Raw genomic sequence first — 14,383 nt, 5'->3', positions numbered from 1 at the left:
TGGATAAAGGTTTGGAGATAAAATATTAAAAACTTCTTATGGAATATCTCATGTGTTATTTGTAAATTACGCAAACACAAAATAATAGCATTACTTATTCAAGATTTATTTTTTCGACATTTCTCATGAAGTATAGAATAGCAGGTCAAATATATAGTCAACACAATAACCAGTTCCACTTATCCTTATTAAAGTATGTCGAATATATCATTTAATTTGGAAATTCGTCATAGTTATCTGTAATATATCACTTTCTGGTCGCAGAAAATTACCGAAATTGCAAGCATTCAAAGATTTGAGTTTCAAGATCCAAAATTCTAGGCTACTAAAGTCTAAAAAATTTAGGATTCTGAATCTCACTTTTTATGCGGCCCGCGTTTCGAATACACCAAGTTTCAATAATCACAATCCTGAGGATCTTAAATTCTGAACAGCCAAAGCTGAGAACTCGACATCCCAAGAGTTTCATGTTTTAAAAATCCGATTTACCAAGTATCCAACAAAGATCCAAGAATTGAAGTTTTCAAAGATCTAACATTATAAGAGAATGCAATGTTCTAAAAACTTGGAGTTTCACGGATGTAAAGTTCTCAGAGAATCAAAGATTTCTTGAGAATTCGAAGTTCAAGGATCTGAAGCTCTTAAGGCGACGAAGGCCTGTTCTCTTTAATGCTTTATGCGCTGAAGTTCACCGGCATTAACAAGGTAAACTTAGTTTGATCGATGTTTTCTTCGGCCGCGCAGGGTCCGATGCTATCCAATAAGCTCTGTATCGCATTCTGATTGCCCGAGTGCTTCCTTTTGGTGTGCTCACGACGATGCTTGAGTTCTTTGAACGTCTTGCCGCACTGCTCGCAGATGTAGGGCCTTGCTGCCTCATGAGAACGCACGTGACCCTCAAAATGGCTCTTCCTAACAAACTTCTTACCACATTGGCCGCAATCGAATTGAAAGCGACCTTCGTGAGCAGCGACATGCGAGCTGAGAGTCCACTTGGTCTTGAAGGTTTTCGAGCAATAATCGCACCTGATCTTCGAATCGCCCTTGTCTGATCTTCGAGGCTCTTTCTTTAGTAATAACATCTCCTCCAACAAAAATTCGTCTGTCTCAGTGGAGTGGTCCTTCGGCATCGTGGACTTGTCCATAGACATTTGACCCTGAAGCAGGGCCTTGGCATGATCCTCAAGCTTTATATGGCCATTTCTCGGCGATGGCTGTAAAATTAATAAATATATGTAAAGAAAGAAAATAATGAAACAAACGCGTAGAACATAACCTTCCATTCCTTTAAATACTGTAATGTCTTATTTTTATTATCACTTTAATTCAACAGAAAACTTGTTTTATTTATGCTAGTTAGGAGTTAGATAATGAAAGGATATAAATCACACCTTATAGTGCGAGGCTAAATGTGCTCTGAGTTTATCTTCGTCATTGTACCTCTTCTTGCAACGTGGACAGGGATAGCCACTCTTATCGTCTATACCTCGTAGAAGAGCACTCCGAAGGGTTGCGTCATTCGTGATGTTCTCCATGTCAATCTTATGTTCGTCGATCTGCAGCTTTTCTTTGCGCATCGCATGTCGGATGATATGCCGTTTCAGATCATGTGCTCTCGAGAACGCTCGCCCGTAGCGCGAGCATGTCGGGTAAGGGCAACCCTTTGTTCTATCATTCCTTGGACTGAGTAAAGAGATATCTTTAAAATTTAACTTTCCCCATAAAAATACGTATAAAAAAATATTTAAAAATTCCGAGTGTCTTACGTGAGGAAAAACTCAAGTAAGGATTATTAATGTAGGCCTGAACATCACTGATAATAAGAGATCATCGCTAAGATCAGTATAAAAAAAATAGAAAAATCAAGATTAATGGGTTGAAAACTACTGAGATATTAAGAATCTTGAACTTAAAAGGAAAATAATAAAAAAGGAAGTTCAATTATTAAAAGATTTTACAATTGATTAATATAGAACTTTATCAAGCTCAGAAATATTATTATAATAAAAATAAAGAATATTCTATATTCTCTATATAAATAAATAAATAAATATATATATATATATAAAATTCAATTTATATATATAGCCCACAAATTATAAAACATATAAGGTGACCTAAGATCTGCTGGATCTGTAGGTTGCAAAAGTTAACAGAAAATCTTCTTCGATCATGAATCCTGTGTACCTTCGAGTGGTATTAGCGCTGGTAGATGTTTGCTTCGAGTCCTTGCTACAATCTTTGGGATTCTTATTGACTTTTTGACTGGCCATTGTAGTCAACTGGGCCGATAACGGTATCACGATGGAAATGGTCTCGTTGGTCCCGGGTGTGACGATGGGACCGACGCGGATTGTTGGCGGTGTCACCAACGGCAAAGTGTTCTCGTTTCCTCTGCTCATATTGATCCTACTCGTGGACAAATTATTGAAAAAGATGAACGGTTAGTTTCCATTATAAATTTGCACATCCATTTGCTTATTCCAATAATCGCTATCCTAAAATTTCTAATAATTATTAAATTGATAATTATTAAGGATAAGTAATAATAATACTATTATTATTATTGATCATACATTTTTTTATTATAAATTGTTAGTCTGGCAACATGTAACAAAAAAGTTTCAATGTAAATTGAAAAACTGTATGCAAGTAGTAATGATATATTAATTAAATTAATGGCAACTAATTTAATTTGATTCCATTAGTAGATTGCACATAAGATGGCCCAAAAATGTGCATTTAATTGATATATCTACACAATAAAAAAAAATGCAGATAAATAATATATCACCATCAAAGAAAAAATAATTCAAAGTTGTACAGACAACAGCTAATATTTATGATATTACATAATACTATACGAAAGTTCTATAATTTAAAATAAGAATCTAATAATATACACGCACACACATATATTATCTAGCTATAATTATAAAGTAAGGTACTTGTAATTAATCGATCATAACTATATAATTACATTGAACAAAAGTTACAGAGAGATACGTTTCTGCGAGACACCCTGTATATACACCGCAAGTTTCGGAAGGGTTAGGGTAAACCGCGATCGATGGTAGGTCGTCTATCCACGCGTATCAGTGACGCGTTAGTTCCGAAAACAAAATGAAACAGCTATGAATTGGGATCGATGCGATTCCGCCGAGTCTAAATTTCGAGATCTCGAAAAAACCTAAAAAAAAATAATCCATGCTATTTCCTACGCAACGACAAAAGAAACTACCGTACCGCATAAGGTACGTTCTTCCGCAGTCGACGGCGTCAGAAGCGCGAACTCGCTGAAATTACATCGGCGTCACCGTCAGACTCGATACGGACACGGCATTATCGTGACGCGTCACGGAAACGTCACGGAGACGCTGCCGACGTCTCACCGAGATGTTTTCTGGCGAGCCAACGGTCGCGAGGGTACGCGTTCGCGCAGTTGGCTCGAAAATGCGACGCGGGACAACGGGAAGCGTGTGCAGAAGGAATCGTATCAGGGAGTTATACTTACTGAATGTCACTGCAGCGTCGCGGAAACCTGGTGGCTCGTCGATGCCGGAGGGCTTCACCACATAACCACAAAAGGGCGCGCTCGAGGACGGCCTGCAGCCTCGTGCCTCGAGGAGGACGCCGAGAATCTATTGAGAGGAACCTCGCTCACGTCGGGATGTCACAGACGACTCGCTGATGCCGTAGGCTCCGCGGGCACAAACCTTTGCGTTTCCTTCACTGAAACCTCTCGGGCAAGATTCGCGATCCCTCCAGAGGAGAATACGACGCCGATGAGAGAGCAAACACGGGGTTTACCGTTAAGCTCGCGAGGATCCCTTCATCCTCGCAAGGAGAAATCGCGCGAACGTGTCCAGCGGACTACGTGGCGACGAAGTGCTCGTTCGTTATATGCACGCGACACGAGGAGCGGCCATCTTGAAGCTACTGAAGCTCGCGTTCCAACTGCTTCGGATAGGTCGCGCCGACTAACGACGCCCGCGAGCGAGTGCGTCGCGCGCTGCGAGCGCTGCGGTCAGCCGAAAGGTCGCACTTCAAAATCGTCCTTCCTCCCGGCCGTATGCATTGTTTACTACTCTTATTTTCTTTCTCTACTTTTGCTCTCGATATCCGAACCGCGATACTTGTTTGAGTTTACAACGGAAAAACGATACCTTTGGAAAGAGCAAAGGTCTTCGTTCTACGTTTTCTTTCATCGATAAAGCTGCTCCTAAATGTAATTTATGAGGCTTCCGATTGACGTTTGAGCATATTTGCAGACATTTTTATCGATATAAAGGTAGTTCGGAAGAAGAGCTGGAGAAAATCAGTGTGCCAATCAAAACCAAACTGACTTAACAAAAATCTGCAAATATGAAAATTACTTGAATGTTACTTTGTAAATAAGTGCAATTAATGTGCATGGGAGTATCGATACCTTTACGTAGCGTCACGAAAATACTTCCAAATTACAACGAGAAGATTCGGCGAGTCGTTCGTCATGATATCTTCAGTTTAACGGTTCGAAAATGGCGCCATCTTTTCGGTCGAAATGGCGGCCGCCCGAATTTTTTCTCTCTACTTTCCGGTCGCTCGGCCGGATTTCTCGTTTGCTTTTCACGACGCGATGAAAGCTACTGATCACGTAGGCCGATTCGAACAGGATGGTGAAAAAAGTTAGGGGAAGCGGGAGCGAATGGAGGAAAACGCGGGCGGAATGCGCGCGCAGACGATGATTCATTCACGAGGGTGTTTCATCCCTTACGGATGATACTCTATTCTTTTTTTTTATCTTGTACGTGATTCTTGTAAACCCGTTTAGCAATAAACGGTCAAATTTAGAGAAAAGAACATACAGGAATACACTTAAATACTAAATTAAATTTAGCTTCAGAACACGCGCAAGAAGAGCAATTATAGTGCGTATGCGATGCGTGGAAGTGAATCAGATATACTTAGCAAATTGCCACGTGCGCCGGTTGCTAATTAGTAATTACATTAGGCACACAAAGGATCATATTGTCATGAACGTATACAGAATGCTTAGTTAGATTTTGCACGAAAATTTCAACGATATTCCGTCTCTCCAACATAAACGCCGTGGTGGCTGTGAAGATATTTTTTGATAATTTTAATAGTATAATAATTTAACTTTTCTTCAAATTGTTTCGTTTCTTTGCTCAATATGTACACTGAAACGTTGATTTGTTTCATATCTATTATCGGTCTTGTATATTTTACAACATATATCAGATTTCTAATCACCTTGATAAATAATTCTGCTGAAATACGTGTAAAAATAACCGTCGAGCGATTCCGGTTCGCCCTGGTCTCACCTAGACGCACGTGACGGCCTTGTTTCGTCATTGCGTTATCAGAGCGAATAGAAATGCATATAGAGACGTGCGCTGAAAGTTGGAAAGAAAAGCTATTCGCCGCGCGAGAACGAATACCGAGAAGATATCTGCATTTATATAAGAATCTCTCGATCCTGAGGAGTGCGCGCTTCTGCCGTTGCGTAACCGTGTCGAACGGAGTATCGCAAGCATATCTATCAAATCGGCGCACTGTAATGCCACATTGGCGTTTTCTAGCTTCGCCTCGCGATTGCATCCCGATCAATTCCAAATCCACGGAGATCCTTGAACGTGTTCCTCCGGAGAGATGCTGGTGGAATCTTGCCGCGTCGAATATTTGTTCAGTTTGATATCGGAAGACGCCCGCGTGATGGTACGCGCGCGCGCACATGCCAAGTGCCGCGTACCTGTAATTAATAATTAAGGCTAATTAAGGCTTCACCCTGCAACCGAATGTGCTCTCACGGTATATCGCGTGTGCGCCCTTCATGAATCGATATTTCTAACTAAATCGTCCACATAGCGCACGCTCCGCGTCATTAAAGCGCCGTGTCCTACCCAGCGAGACGAACTGTGGCATTATAATTCACTGTCACTTGTTAAACGCGGACACAGCCGCGTACAATGACGAGCGAATATTTTCTGTATAACGGAAAAAGATTTCAAATTATGCCGTCATTGTTATTATTCTGTTACAATAATGGGACTGGTATGAGAATGACTCTCTAAATCGAGAAATGTCATTACGTCTGATGAATCAAATTTCGCAAAAAGTTTGAGAATTTTTTTCGATGTCTTTCCTCGTTAAAGAATGATAAGATTTCGATAAGATTTAGACCAAAGAAGAAGGCAATGTCGTAATTTGAAACCCAGGAATTTCATTACGTTCGACAAGACAAGCGATTGATCATCTCGATAATTTCGAGCGAAATAGAAATTCATGTTTCTTCAATGTAATTTAAGCGATTTATAAAATGAGATCGTCTCGTCCTTTCCGGTTGAATGAACAACCGTGAAAGTTTTAACCAGCCGCGGTCAATGTTCCGGAAAGAATCTTTATAAGCTTTGGAACTTATCATCCCGTCTATTTTGATCCCAACGTTTATTCGACCGGATCATTTATGAATAGCCGTAATTACAGCCTGTAAATAAATAAAGCAATTATTACGAGTAACTGTATGTATAAGAAGCACCTGTACGTCACTTCCAATATCCTCAGCTTTCTATCGTCCGTTTATTATCTGACAATGTCGAGTCAACACGTGACCTATATATATATATATATAAGAATTATAGTTGTCTTTTTTATTTTTAATAGATTATATATATATATATATATATATATATATATATATATATATATATATTTATATTAAATTTTTATCGTACGGAAGGATGTATATACGGAAGAAAAACGGACGACTTATAAATATATATAACATATAAAATAAATTACTCTTTCTAAAAATAAAAAAAGACTAACGTTATAAATTATAAAATAAACAGATATAAATAGTTGGTATGTAATGTAACTTAGCATACTGTACATTATACAACGTAAACAAAATACACACTATATACAAATAAAATTTTACATAATGAAACCTAAAAAAGGATCTTCAGAAAGAGCTTTGTACATATTTACATCGTCCATATTTACACAAGCGAGTTTCACCATCGGTCTTCATCGTCATTCGCGATCGTCTTCTTGATCCAGTTCAGGTAATGCTGTATCCTGGTGTACACGTCCGGGTAACCCGGCCTGGCGCAACCAGAACCGAAGGACGTGACGCCGGCTAGCTGCCAAACGCCATCGGCACGTCGACATTGCAGAGGTCCTCCGGAATCGCCCTGAAAACATAAGTGGATGAATGGAGAAAGAAGAATCGCACGTCCTGCTATCAAACTTTCTTTAATACTAACAATTTTTTAAGATTGCGATGTTAGTACCAGAAGCTTTTGGCATGTTTGATACATTAATAAAGCTTTTACTTTATTGATCTTCGAAATCAATCACCATGTTACTACTAAAAGGCTCTGTTACAGTTGTTAATATTGTTAATATTGTAGATCCTCAAAATTATGTTGACTATGTCGGTCGTATTCAACAACGAATTCATTGGACGTTTCCAATATTAAAACCACTCGCCATTGAGAAATTTAGCAACATAAAAACGTCTGTCCTTTTATACGCGCGTATGTATCATTTTGAGATCCTTTCAAGTCGAGGGTAAATGGTCATAGACACGCGAATCTTCGTGACGCGTTTTGCTGCTACTCGCGAGATCCATTTTACTGCGAGAAAGTATACGTGCGGCGTAATTAACACCAAATCGGTACTTTCAGGTAATAAAACATGTCCGCGAGCGATACACTTGACAGCCCGCCTATGTTAACTTGTTTCAATGAATTACACAAGGCGCACAGGGATTTCCCGTCTTCCCCTTTAACGGCAACACGTTCGATTTCAATCGCGTGTAGGCCTGGACTAGCGTGAACGAATTCTTCACTTGGACTTTTTTCCTCGGATACGCGAGAAAAGAAAATGTAAAACAATATTTTCCGTTGAAAAACGGAATAATTACCACGCAACTACCGGTGGAACCGTCAGTGTGACCCGCGCAGAGATGACCCTTTTTGATCGGCACCGAAGTGCTGTAGGCTTGCAGGCACTCTTCGAGATTCAAGAGAGGAACATTGGCCTCCAGAAGAGCAGTGGAGAGCGAAGGCGACGGACCATACCGACCCCAACCAGAGGTCACGCACTGTCCTTCGGCGAAGTCCTCCTCGGGATCAGGAAGGCAAATCGTGCGAACAACCTTGGATAATGGCGCTGATCTGGCGAGCTTCATCAAGGCTGCAATAGCGATATTCTTTCATAATCTTATAAACATTGAAGATTCCTTGACTTTTTAATTGACTTAAGATGAATTTAGATAGCACAGGAATATTTCATGAAGGCACTAAAAATACTGTTATATATTCCGAGTACGTTGGTAGTGTCTTCAAATGACTAACTATATATATTTATTGCACATGTATAATGCATTTATACATGAATATTCTATGAATATGCACAGAATATTTACAAAATGCAAGGTAAAGATTGATTTTGATTTCACAATAAAAAAGGAATATTTTAAGTATTTTATTTCATAAATACGTGTCATTACTGAACATTAATAAATGCGTATTACTATTTGGAACATTAGGGAAACTTTTATAGTTAATGCATAAATGCATTATACATATGCAATAAATAAACCTTATAAATGTTCTAAGTACATTCGTTTCTATTATTCTATAAATATACGAGTCTCTGCGTACAATATCAATTCGAATATTCCGGAATTAATTTGTATTTCACAAGAATATTCATAGAATACTTTGTGCCATCAAGGAACAAAATAAAAATAGATGCAATGAAATAGGATAGACAGAATTTATATGAAGTCAATACAGTTGATGAGATTGGTTCTCATTGATTGATAAAAGAACTCACCTATATCGTGCATGTAATTGTTGAATCTCTCATGTAGGATGACTTTTTCGACAGGCAAACGAGCGGATCCGCGTCCACCCGCGTCCAATTCCCATTCGCCGACTACTGCTGTCCACAGTGCACCGACAGGTAAATTGAACAGCTCGCTGAAGTAAATATCCACTTAGGAGGATACGTGAGATATGAAATAAATATCAAGCACTACGTAGAATGTAAAATAATATCGCTATTACACGTTAGAGAACGACGCTTGAGATAAATAAAAAAGCTTGGTTTAATCTCGAAGTTCAGCACCAACTTCGCGAGACAACGCTTTGCAAAAACAATCACGAAAGCGACGATTCGCTTACTTGTGAATGCAATGAGCGGCAGTGATCACCCACTTGGGGTCTATGAGCACACCACCGCACCAATGGCCGATGAAGCCGAGTTTCGGGTGCAACAACTGAAGGGACACTTGCCAAGGCCACGAGCCCCTCTTGCTGGGCTTGCCGTTGAAGATGCGTCCAGTGGTAGTGGTGGTCGTCGAGGACGCGTCAGCGTCCTTCAGTATCTGTACCTTCGACGACACAATCGAGCGCGGTTGCCTCTGCGACGCTGCCGGACATCCGCACTCTGTTACCCAAAGTCGCTTGTATTCGTTTAATGCCTTCGCGCGGCCGGCTGGGATTTTATCGCGCGCTACGTGGGTATCAACACTCAAAGGTGCGAGGATCCAAAGGCTCGACGATCTAAAGTCCAAGTGTTCAATGTTCCAAGGATTTCAAGATTGAAGCGTTATAAGAAACGTATCATTTATACGAGTGACAAGAGAGAGGATTTGATATAATTTTGGATTAAATATAATATAAATTAATATTATGTCAAGCATTGAGAATGCTTAAAATTATAAACATTGAAAACGAGCGAGAGGACAAAAAAGCAAAGACATCGTTCGACGTCGTGTCTCTAAGCTTTCACTGAAAGGACAATCGTGACAGTTGGAAATTAATGAAATCGGGATGAGGGTCGTGGAAAATGCTTACTTGCGTGATCCTCCCGGACGATCCTCATCATGGCACACTGAGCCTCCGCCAGGACGACCACCAGCAGGACGATCAAGTCACCGCGAAGACGGCACATCGCCAGCGAAATCGAGAATACCCGCGCGCCGAGGACCACCGCGATCACCACAATCTATGGATCCGCATAGCCCGCGACTGGCCTTGGCGATGCCGATCGATCCTCGAGTAGGATTAGCGCGACGCCAACAGCGGATCCTTCGGCACGAGGCCATCTCGAAGAAAGTGATCGCGTCGTCGATGTAGGAGGGGGCAAGAGCCAGCGACGATGTGGTCCAGCTGAGGAACATGAAGCGCGTCCGAGGGTCGCTCCTGGTGATTTATGGAACGGGACCGACGAAGGTGAAGGTCCTTCTATCTCAAAGATCTTCCATTCGAGTGCACAAATATAAAAAAACTCAGGGTTTTCACTTTGGGAATGTAGAAGAGCCTCTCGTGAACATTTGGAAATTCGGCACTTCAGGATCCTTTCCATCCTATATTTTAAGACTTTCAGACTTTTCATCCTTGGAAATTCAAATTCTTGAAATATCAGTTTCTATGAGTTTCATGTATTTGCATCCAACATGACTGGAGTGTATTGTATCAATCGACATTTCCTTAAAACCTGGAACTTTTGCAACTTGATCTTAGAACACGAGAACACGAGTTCCATCGACTTCGAATTGATTTGACAAGAATCAGCGATGAAGACGTTGAGATCCCTTCGTGACAGAAGCAAATAGATAGGTAGGACTTCTTTCTCGTATATGGAAATCGTCCGAAAGAAATCCTTGCGAAGTTGAGAGTTGCGGCAAAAAATCGGCGAAGCGAATCAAGTAAAAAGGGAGAAGGTGAGGAACTTTCTCCTGCCTCGCCGATGGACAAAGTTTACGCAGGATTATCCGGACTCGAAGGACTTTCTTCCTTAACAAGGATATCTGTCGCCGGAACCGCGGCGAATTATGCGAGAAGTCGGGCATGCTACAATTAACGATCTGACTGATCGACGAAAGAAACCGAGGCGACGGAGGCGCAATTCGAATCTCTCTGTCTCCTTCTCCTTTGCTTGCTCGATCGCCTGCTCGCTCGATCGCTCACACGCTCAAACGAGGCGACGACTTTCGAGAGCGAATCGCTCTCCTCGCGCGAGCCGAGAGAAACGCGGCCGATATAATGATATAATCGTTAAGATCGATAATCTTCTGTTCTGATTCGCGCTCTTATAAGATTACAGGATTTCGCGTTTATACTTTATGAACTTCTTAAGTTTTCAAATTCCTCGGAACTTCAGATCCCCGAGATTTTTTACACAGTTTTCCAAACGACCTGTAAATGAATGAAATGAAAAATACATTTCTCTAAAATAAAAATATTTCGAGGATACTCACGTATGTTCTGATATTTTCCAAGATTCGTTTATGAGAAATTATGCAATACTTGTATCCCGATATTTATCCTGCAGCTGTTATAAGAATCTATAAATTAACTGAAAGTTTCGCAAGAAATGTCTTCGAGAATATCCTCGAAACGATACGTCGATACTCGCGTGATCCTCGGAGGATCGGCAGGAACAGTTCGTACCGTTAGAAGTGAAAAGAATGCATCTCACCTCCCGCGGAATCATGGCAGAATGAGAAAGTGAAACTGCATTTGCAATCGGGTCTTACAGAAGGAAAGGAAAAGCCTGCCGGAGTTTGTATTTCGCGTTGCATATTGGACACGCTAAAATATCTATCTTGCTAAGGTCGTGACAGTGAATCTCAGAACTCTGTAAGTAAAAGAGTGAAAATAAGTGGAAGGATCACTTGAAGCATAGTGGGAGGAAATGGAAATAGGAGAGAGAAAAATATGAAAGATGGAAAACAGAGAAAGAGGAAGAATTTTGCATAAAGAAAAATAACCTAAATCTGTCATCAATATTACCAATATATAAGTAAATGAATGTAAAATAATATTTAAAGTAATAAAAATAGAAAGATAACTAAGCAAACCATTTCTTTCAGCTGTGCACAGTCAATTTTTTGCTGCATTCCGTGAGAGTATCGCTCGATTTACTTACGCACGTCGTACACACACTGTTGATGAAAGAAATAAAAACCAAGAAATAACGCTTGAATTGCTGCTAAATACCGGTGATCACTGGAATTACACAAAAGATAATTTAGCGACCAATAGATGGCGCTTGTTCGAGGAGAATTGAGTTTACATTTTTGCATAAGCTTTTAAAAATCGAATCCTGTAATATAACTCTTACTTATACAAAGGATATATTAAAAAAGATCTCGTGGGAATATGTAACTCCAGAGAGAAGAATGTAATTCTTCTCCGAGAAGTAAAACTGAATAATTACAGATCCACCGAAGTACATATATAATTTTCTTTTGTAGCGTCTCTATACGTATAGAACGTGAACTATGCCGCGAAATTCCTCGGTCGGTAACACGTTACATTGGCTAGGTTATGTTCCACGCTGCGTTTCAACAAATATCAGCCATATCCGCAAACCCATATCTCTTGCGCATAATACTGCTCTTAATGTTATCAACAAAGGTATTACGTGAAAAAACAAATTTTATTACAGCATAATGTTACATAACAAACAAAAAGATCAGGCCACAAGAGCACTAGCCGTAGAGCTCTCGTACTTCCAATTCGGCGGTAAGGAACCTTTTGTTTTATAGTAACGCGCCAGTCTGTGGATTCTCGATTCTACGAGAATCAGACGGAATTTGCTATCTTTATCTTTACGATTGCGTTCTAAGTGCTTACGGACAGCGACAGCTTTTTTAATCAAATAATACAAATCTTCAGGCAGATCCGGAGCCAAGCCCATGCTCTTTACGATACGCAGGATTTTGTTTCCTGTTCGGAATCTCACTTGTGCAACTCCATGAGAGTCACGAAGTATGACACCTAAAATAAAATAAGACATTCATTTAATCTTGTTACCTCAAAAATTTGCCACAATTTTTATCACAATATATAAATGTTAGTGGTAACCTATCGCGAAATGCTAACTTATTTCTTTCATTCACGTCAAACACCACTATCAACTTATAGTTTTGCAAACATATTTTGTTAAAGAGATCAGATTGAAACATCTAAGATCTCTTAAAGCAGTTTGCTTCGATCAAATTCATGGATGCTTCTACTTCTGAAATATATACTTTTAAATCCTTTTATTAACGTTTTCTTCTAAGAAAAAACTAGAACATATGTGTTCTTTTCTTTGTTAAAGTACTTAAATGCATTATCATCTTACCAATTTGAGATGGTGTGTGACCTTTTTTTGCTAGTTTGTAAATGAGTTCCTTGCAGTCTTCTGGTGTTAGCTTGAGCCAAGTTGGCACACTTCTTCGATAGGGAAGCGCAGACTGGGATATACCCTTTCTGAAGGAACAATATACTGTTACATGCATTATTTTAGATCTATCAAGTCAAATAACTTTATTGGCAAACACATTTTTTCTTGAGAAAAGTATAATTAAATAAAAGCTAATTGATGTACATATATATCATTGTCAATATAATTTTATTATGTACATTTTTTTTAAAGGACAAATGTGATATTTAAAACTTGTTGAGTGAATTTACTTAATTATAATATATAGAATATTCTTGTATGCCTTAAAATTTAATTGACTATCAGGAAGGGGAGGAGTTATGTATTCCAAATGCCGAGGTAAATATTTTGTTTAAAAAATGATGCGACTTTAAAGAGGTCAGAACAGTGGAAGACTTGATTGTTTATATACGTGACAAAATAAATAACAAGAATTATTAAAGTAAAAAAAGTAATAGAATCGACATACGGTCATTGAGCGTGCACGTGTCGGCTCGTTGGTATATTGATCAAGCCATTCTCAAATCGTGTATGGAAGGATAAAAATTCGAAATATGACACCGCAATATTGAGCGTGAAAGTGGATAATCTTGATAGAAATACAATAAATATTACTACGTTACCCATGTGAGTGCATACGACCCATCTTCGCGAATTTTCTTCAGCAAAAATATGGAACTTGCAACACACCTAACCAAGAAAAAAAAATTAGTTCCGGTCTGCAACGAGTAACTTAAGCCTTATGCAGGATTCACACCGCGTCCGATGTCCGACGTACGACATTTGATATTCAATAAAAGAATAACTTTCCAATGGAAAATTGAATCCTCTGTTAGAAAGCTGTTCTCCTATTGGATATTGGACGTCGTATGTCGGACATTGGACGCGGTGTGAATCCTGCATTAGGCTGATATTAGTGATCAGAACCTTATTCTTGAAATAGTTGTGTATACGTAAGTTTTACTGCGCAGGTTTAATCATATCATAAAATAGCTGCGCAATGAAAATTACAAAGAATTATCTAGTGAATTACCAGGTCTAACCAATCATTACAATCTGTGTCCAATCGTACCGTGGTCAATCGGGTCCCACCCGAAAACTTATACTTGTCTCACTTATTGCACCAATTCAGCAGTGCGCTGAAAAA

The 14,383-nt window shown here is 39.5% G+C and overlaps 3 protein-coding genes across 12 annotated transcripts; all 3 read right to left on the bottom strand.

The window, feature by feature from the left end:
• Positions 1-82: 82 nt before the first annotated feature.
• On the bottom strand, positions 83-3,656 carry LOC116840497 (zinc finger protein 626-like). Of its 2 annotated transcripts, none has more exons than XM_032807293.1 (4): positions 3,515-3,656; positions 2,188-2,409; positions 1,392-1,683; positions 83-1,214 (listed from the first exon to the last, which is right to left on the bottom strand). In XM_032807293.1, exons 2-4 carry the CDS (start codon positions 2,400-2,402, stop codon positions 675-677), a joined length of 1,047 nt encoding a protein of 348 aa, XP_032663184.1. In that variant the 5' UTR covers positions 2,403-2,409; positions 3,515-3,656; the 3' UTR covers positions 83-674. The 2 variants fall into 2 exon arrangements, with proteins under 2 accessions (XP_032663184.1, XP_032663186.1); XM_032807295.1 differs by having other exon boundaries at positions 2,188-2,412; positions 3,515-3,654.
• Positions 3,657-5,603: 1,947 nt separating this feature from the next.
• On the bottom strand, positions 5,604-12,310 carry LOC116840500 (chymotrypsinogen A-like). Of its 9 annotated transcripts, none has more exons than XM_032807304.1 (8): positions 11,885-12,310; positions 11,475-11,661; positions 11,282-11,355; positions 9,876-11,219; positions 9,201-9,465; positions 8,851-8,996; positions 7,934-8,205; positions 6,743-7,199 (listed from the first exon to the last, which is right to left on the bottom strand). In XM_032807304.1, the coding sequence occupies exons 4-8, from the start codon at positions 9,970-9,972 to the stop codon at positions 7,020-7,022; spliced, it is 960 nt and encodes a 319-aa protein (XP_032663195.1). In that variant the 5' UTR covers positions 9,973-11,219; positions 11,282-11,355; positions 11,475-11,661; positions 11,885-12,310; the 3' UTR covers positions 6,743-7,019. The 9 variants fall into 9 exon arrangements, with proteins under 9 accessions (XP_032663191.1, XP_032663195.1, XP_032663196.1 ...); XM_032807305.1 differs by having other exon boundaries at positions 11,503-11,661; XM_032807300.1 differs by adding an exon at positions 5,604-5,755 and having other exon boundaries at positions 7,009-7,199; positions 9,876-11,661.
• Positions 12,311-12,446: 136 nt separating this feature from the next.
• Positions 12,447-14,027, bottom strand: LOC116840503 (40S ribosomal protein S13). Its single transcript, XM_032807311.1, has 3 exons — positions 13,860-14,027; positions 13,156-13,283; positions 12,447-12,806 (listed from the first exon to the last, which is right to left on the bottom strand). The coding sequence occupies exons 1-3, from the start codon at positions 13,880-13,882 to the stop codon at positions 12,502-12,504; spliced, it is 456 nt and encodes a 151-aa protein (XP_032663202.1). The 5' UTR covers positions 13,883-14,027; the 3' UTR covers positions 12,447-12,501.
• Positions 14,028-14,383: the final 356 nt, after the last annotated feature.

This window comes from Odontomachus brunneus, unplaced genomic scaffold (assembly GCF_010583005.1).
Source record: "Odontomachus brunneus isolate Ranch 3 - 2012 unplaced genomic scaffold, Obru_v1 Obru_scaffold_010, whole genome shotgun sequence".
NCBI lineage: Eukaryota > Metazoa > Arthropoda > Insecta > Hymenoptera > Formicidae > Odontomachus > Odontomachus brunneus.
The sequence above is the reverse complement of the archived record's forward strand: the minus strand, read 5'-3'. Positions and strand labels throughout refer to the sequence as shown.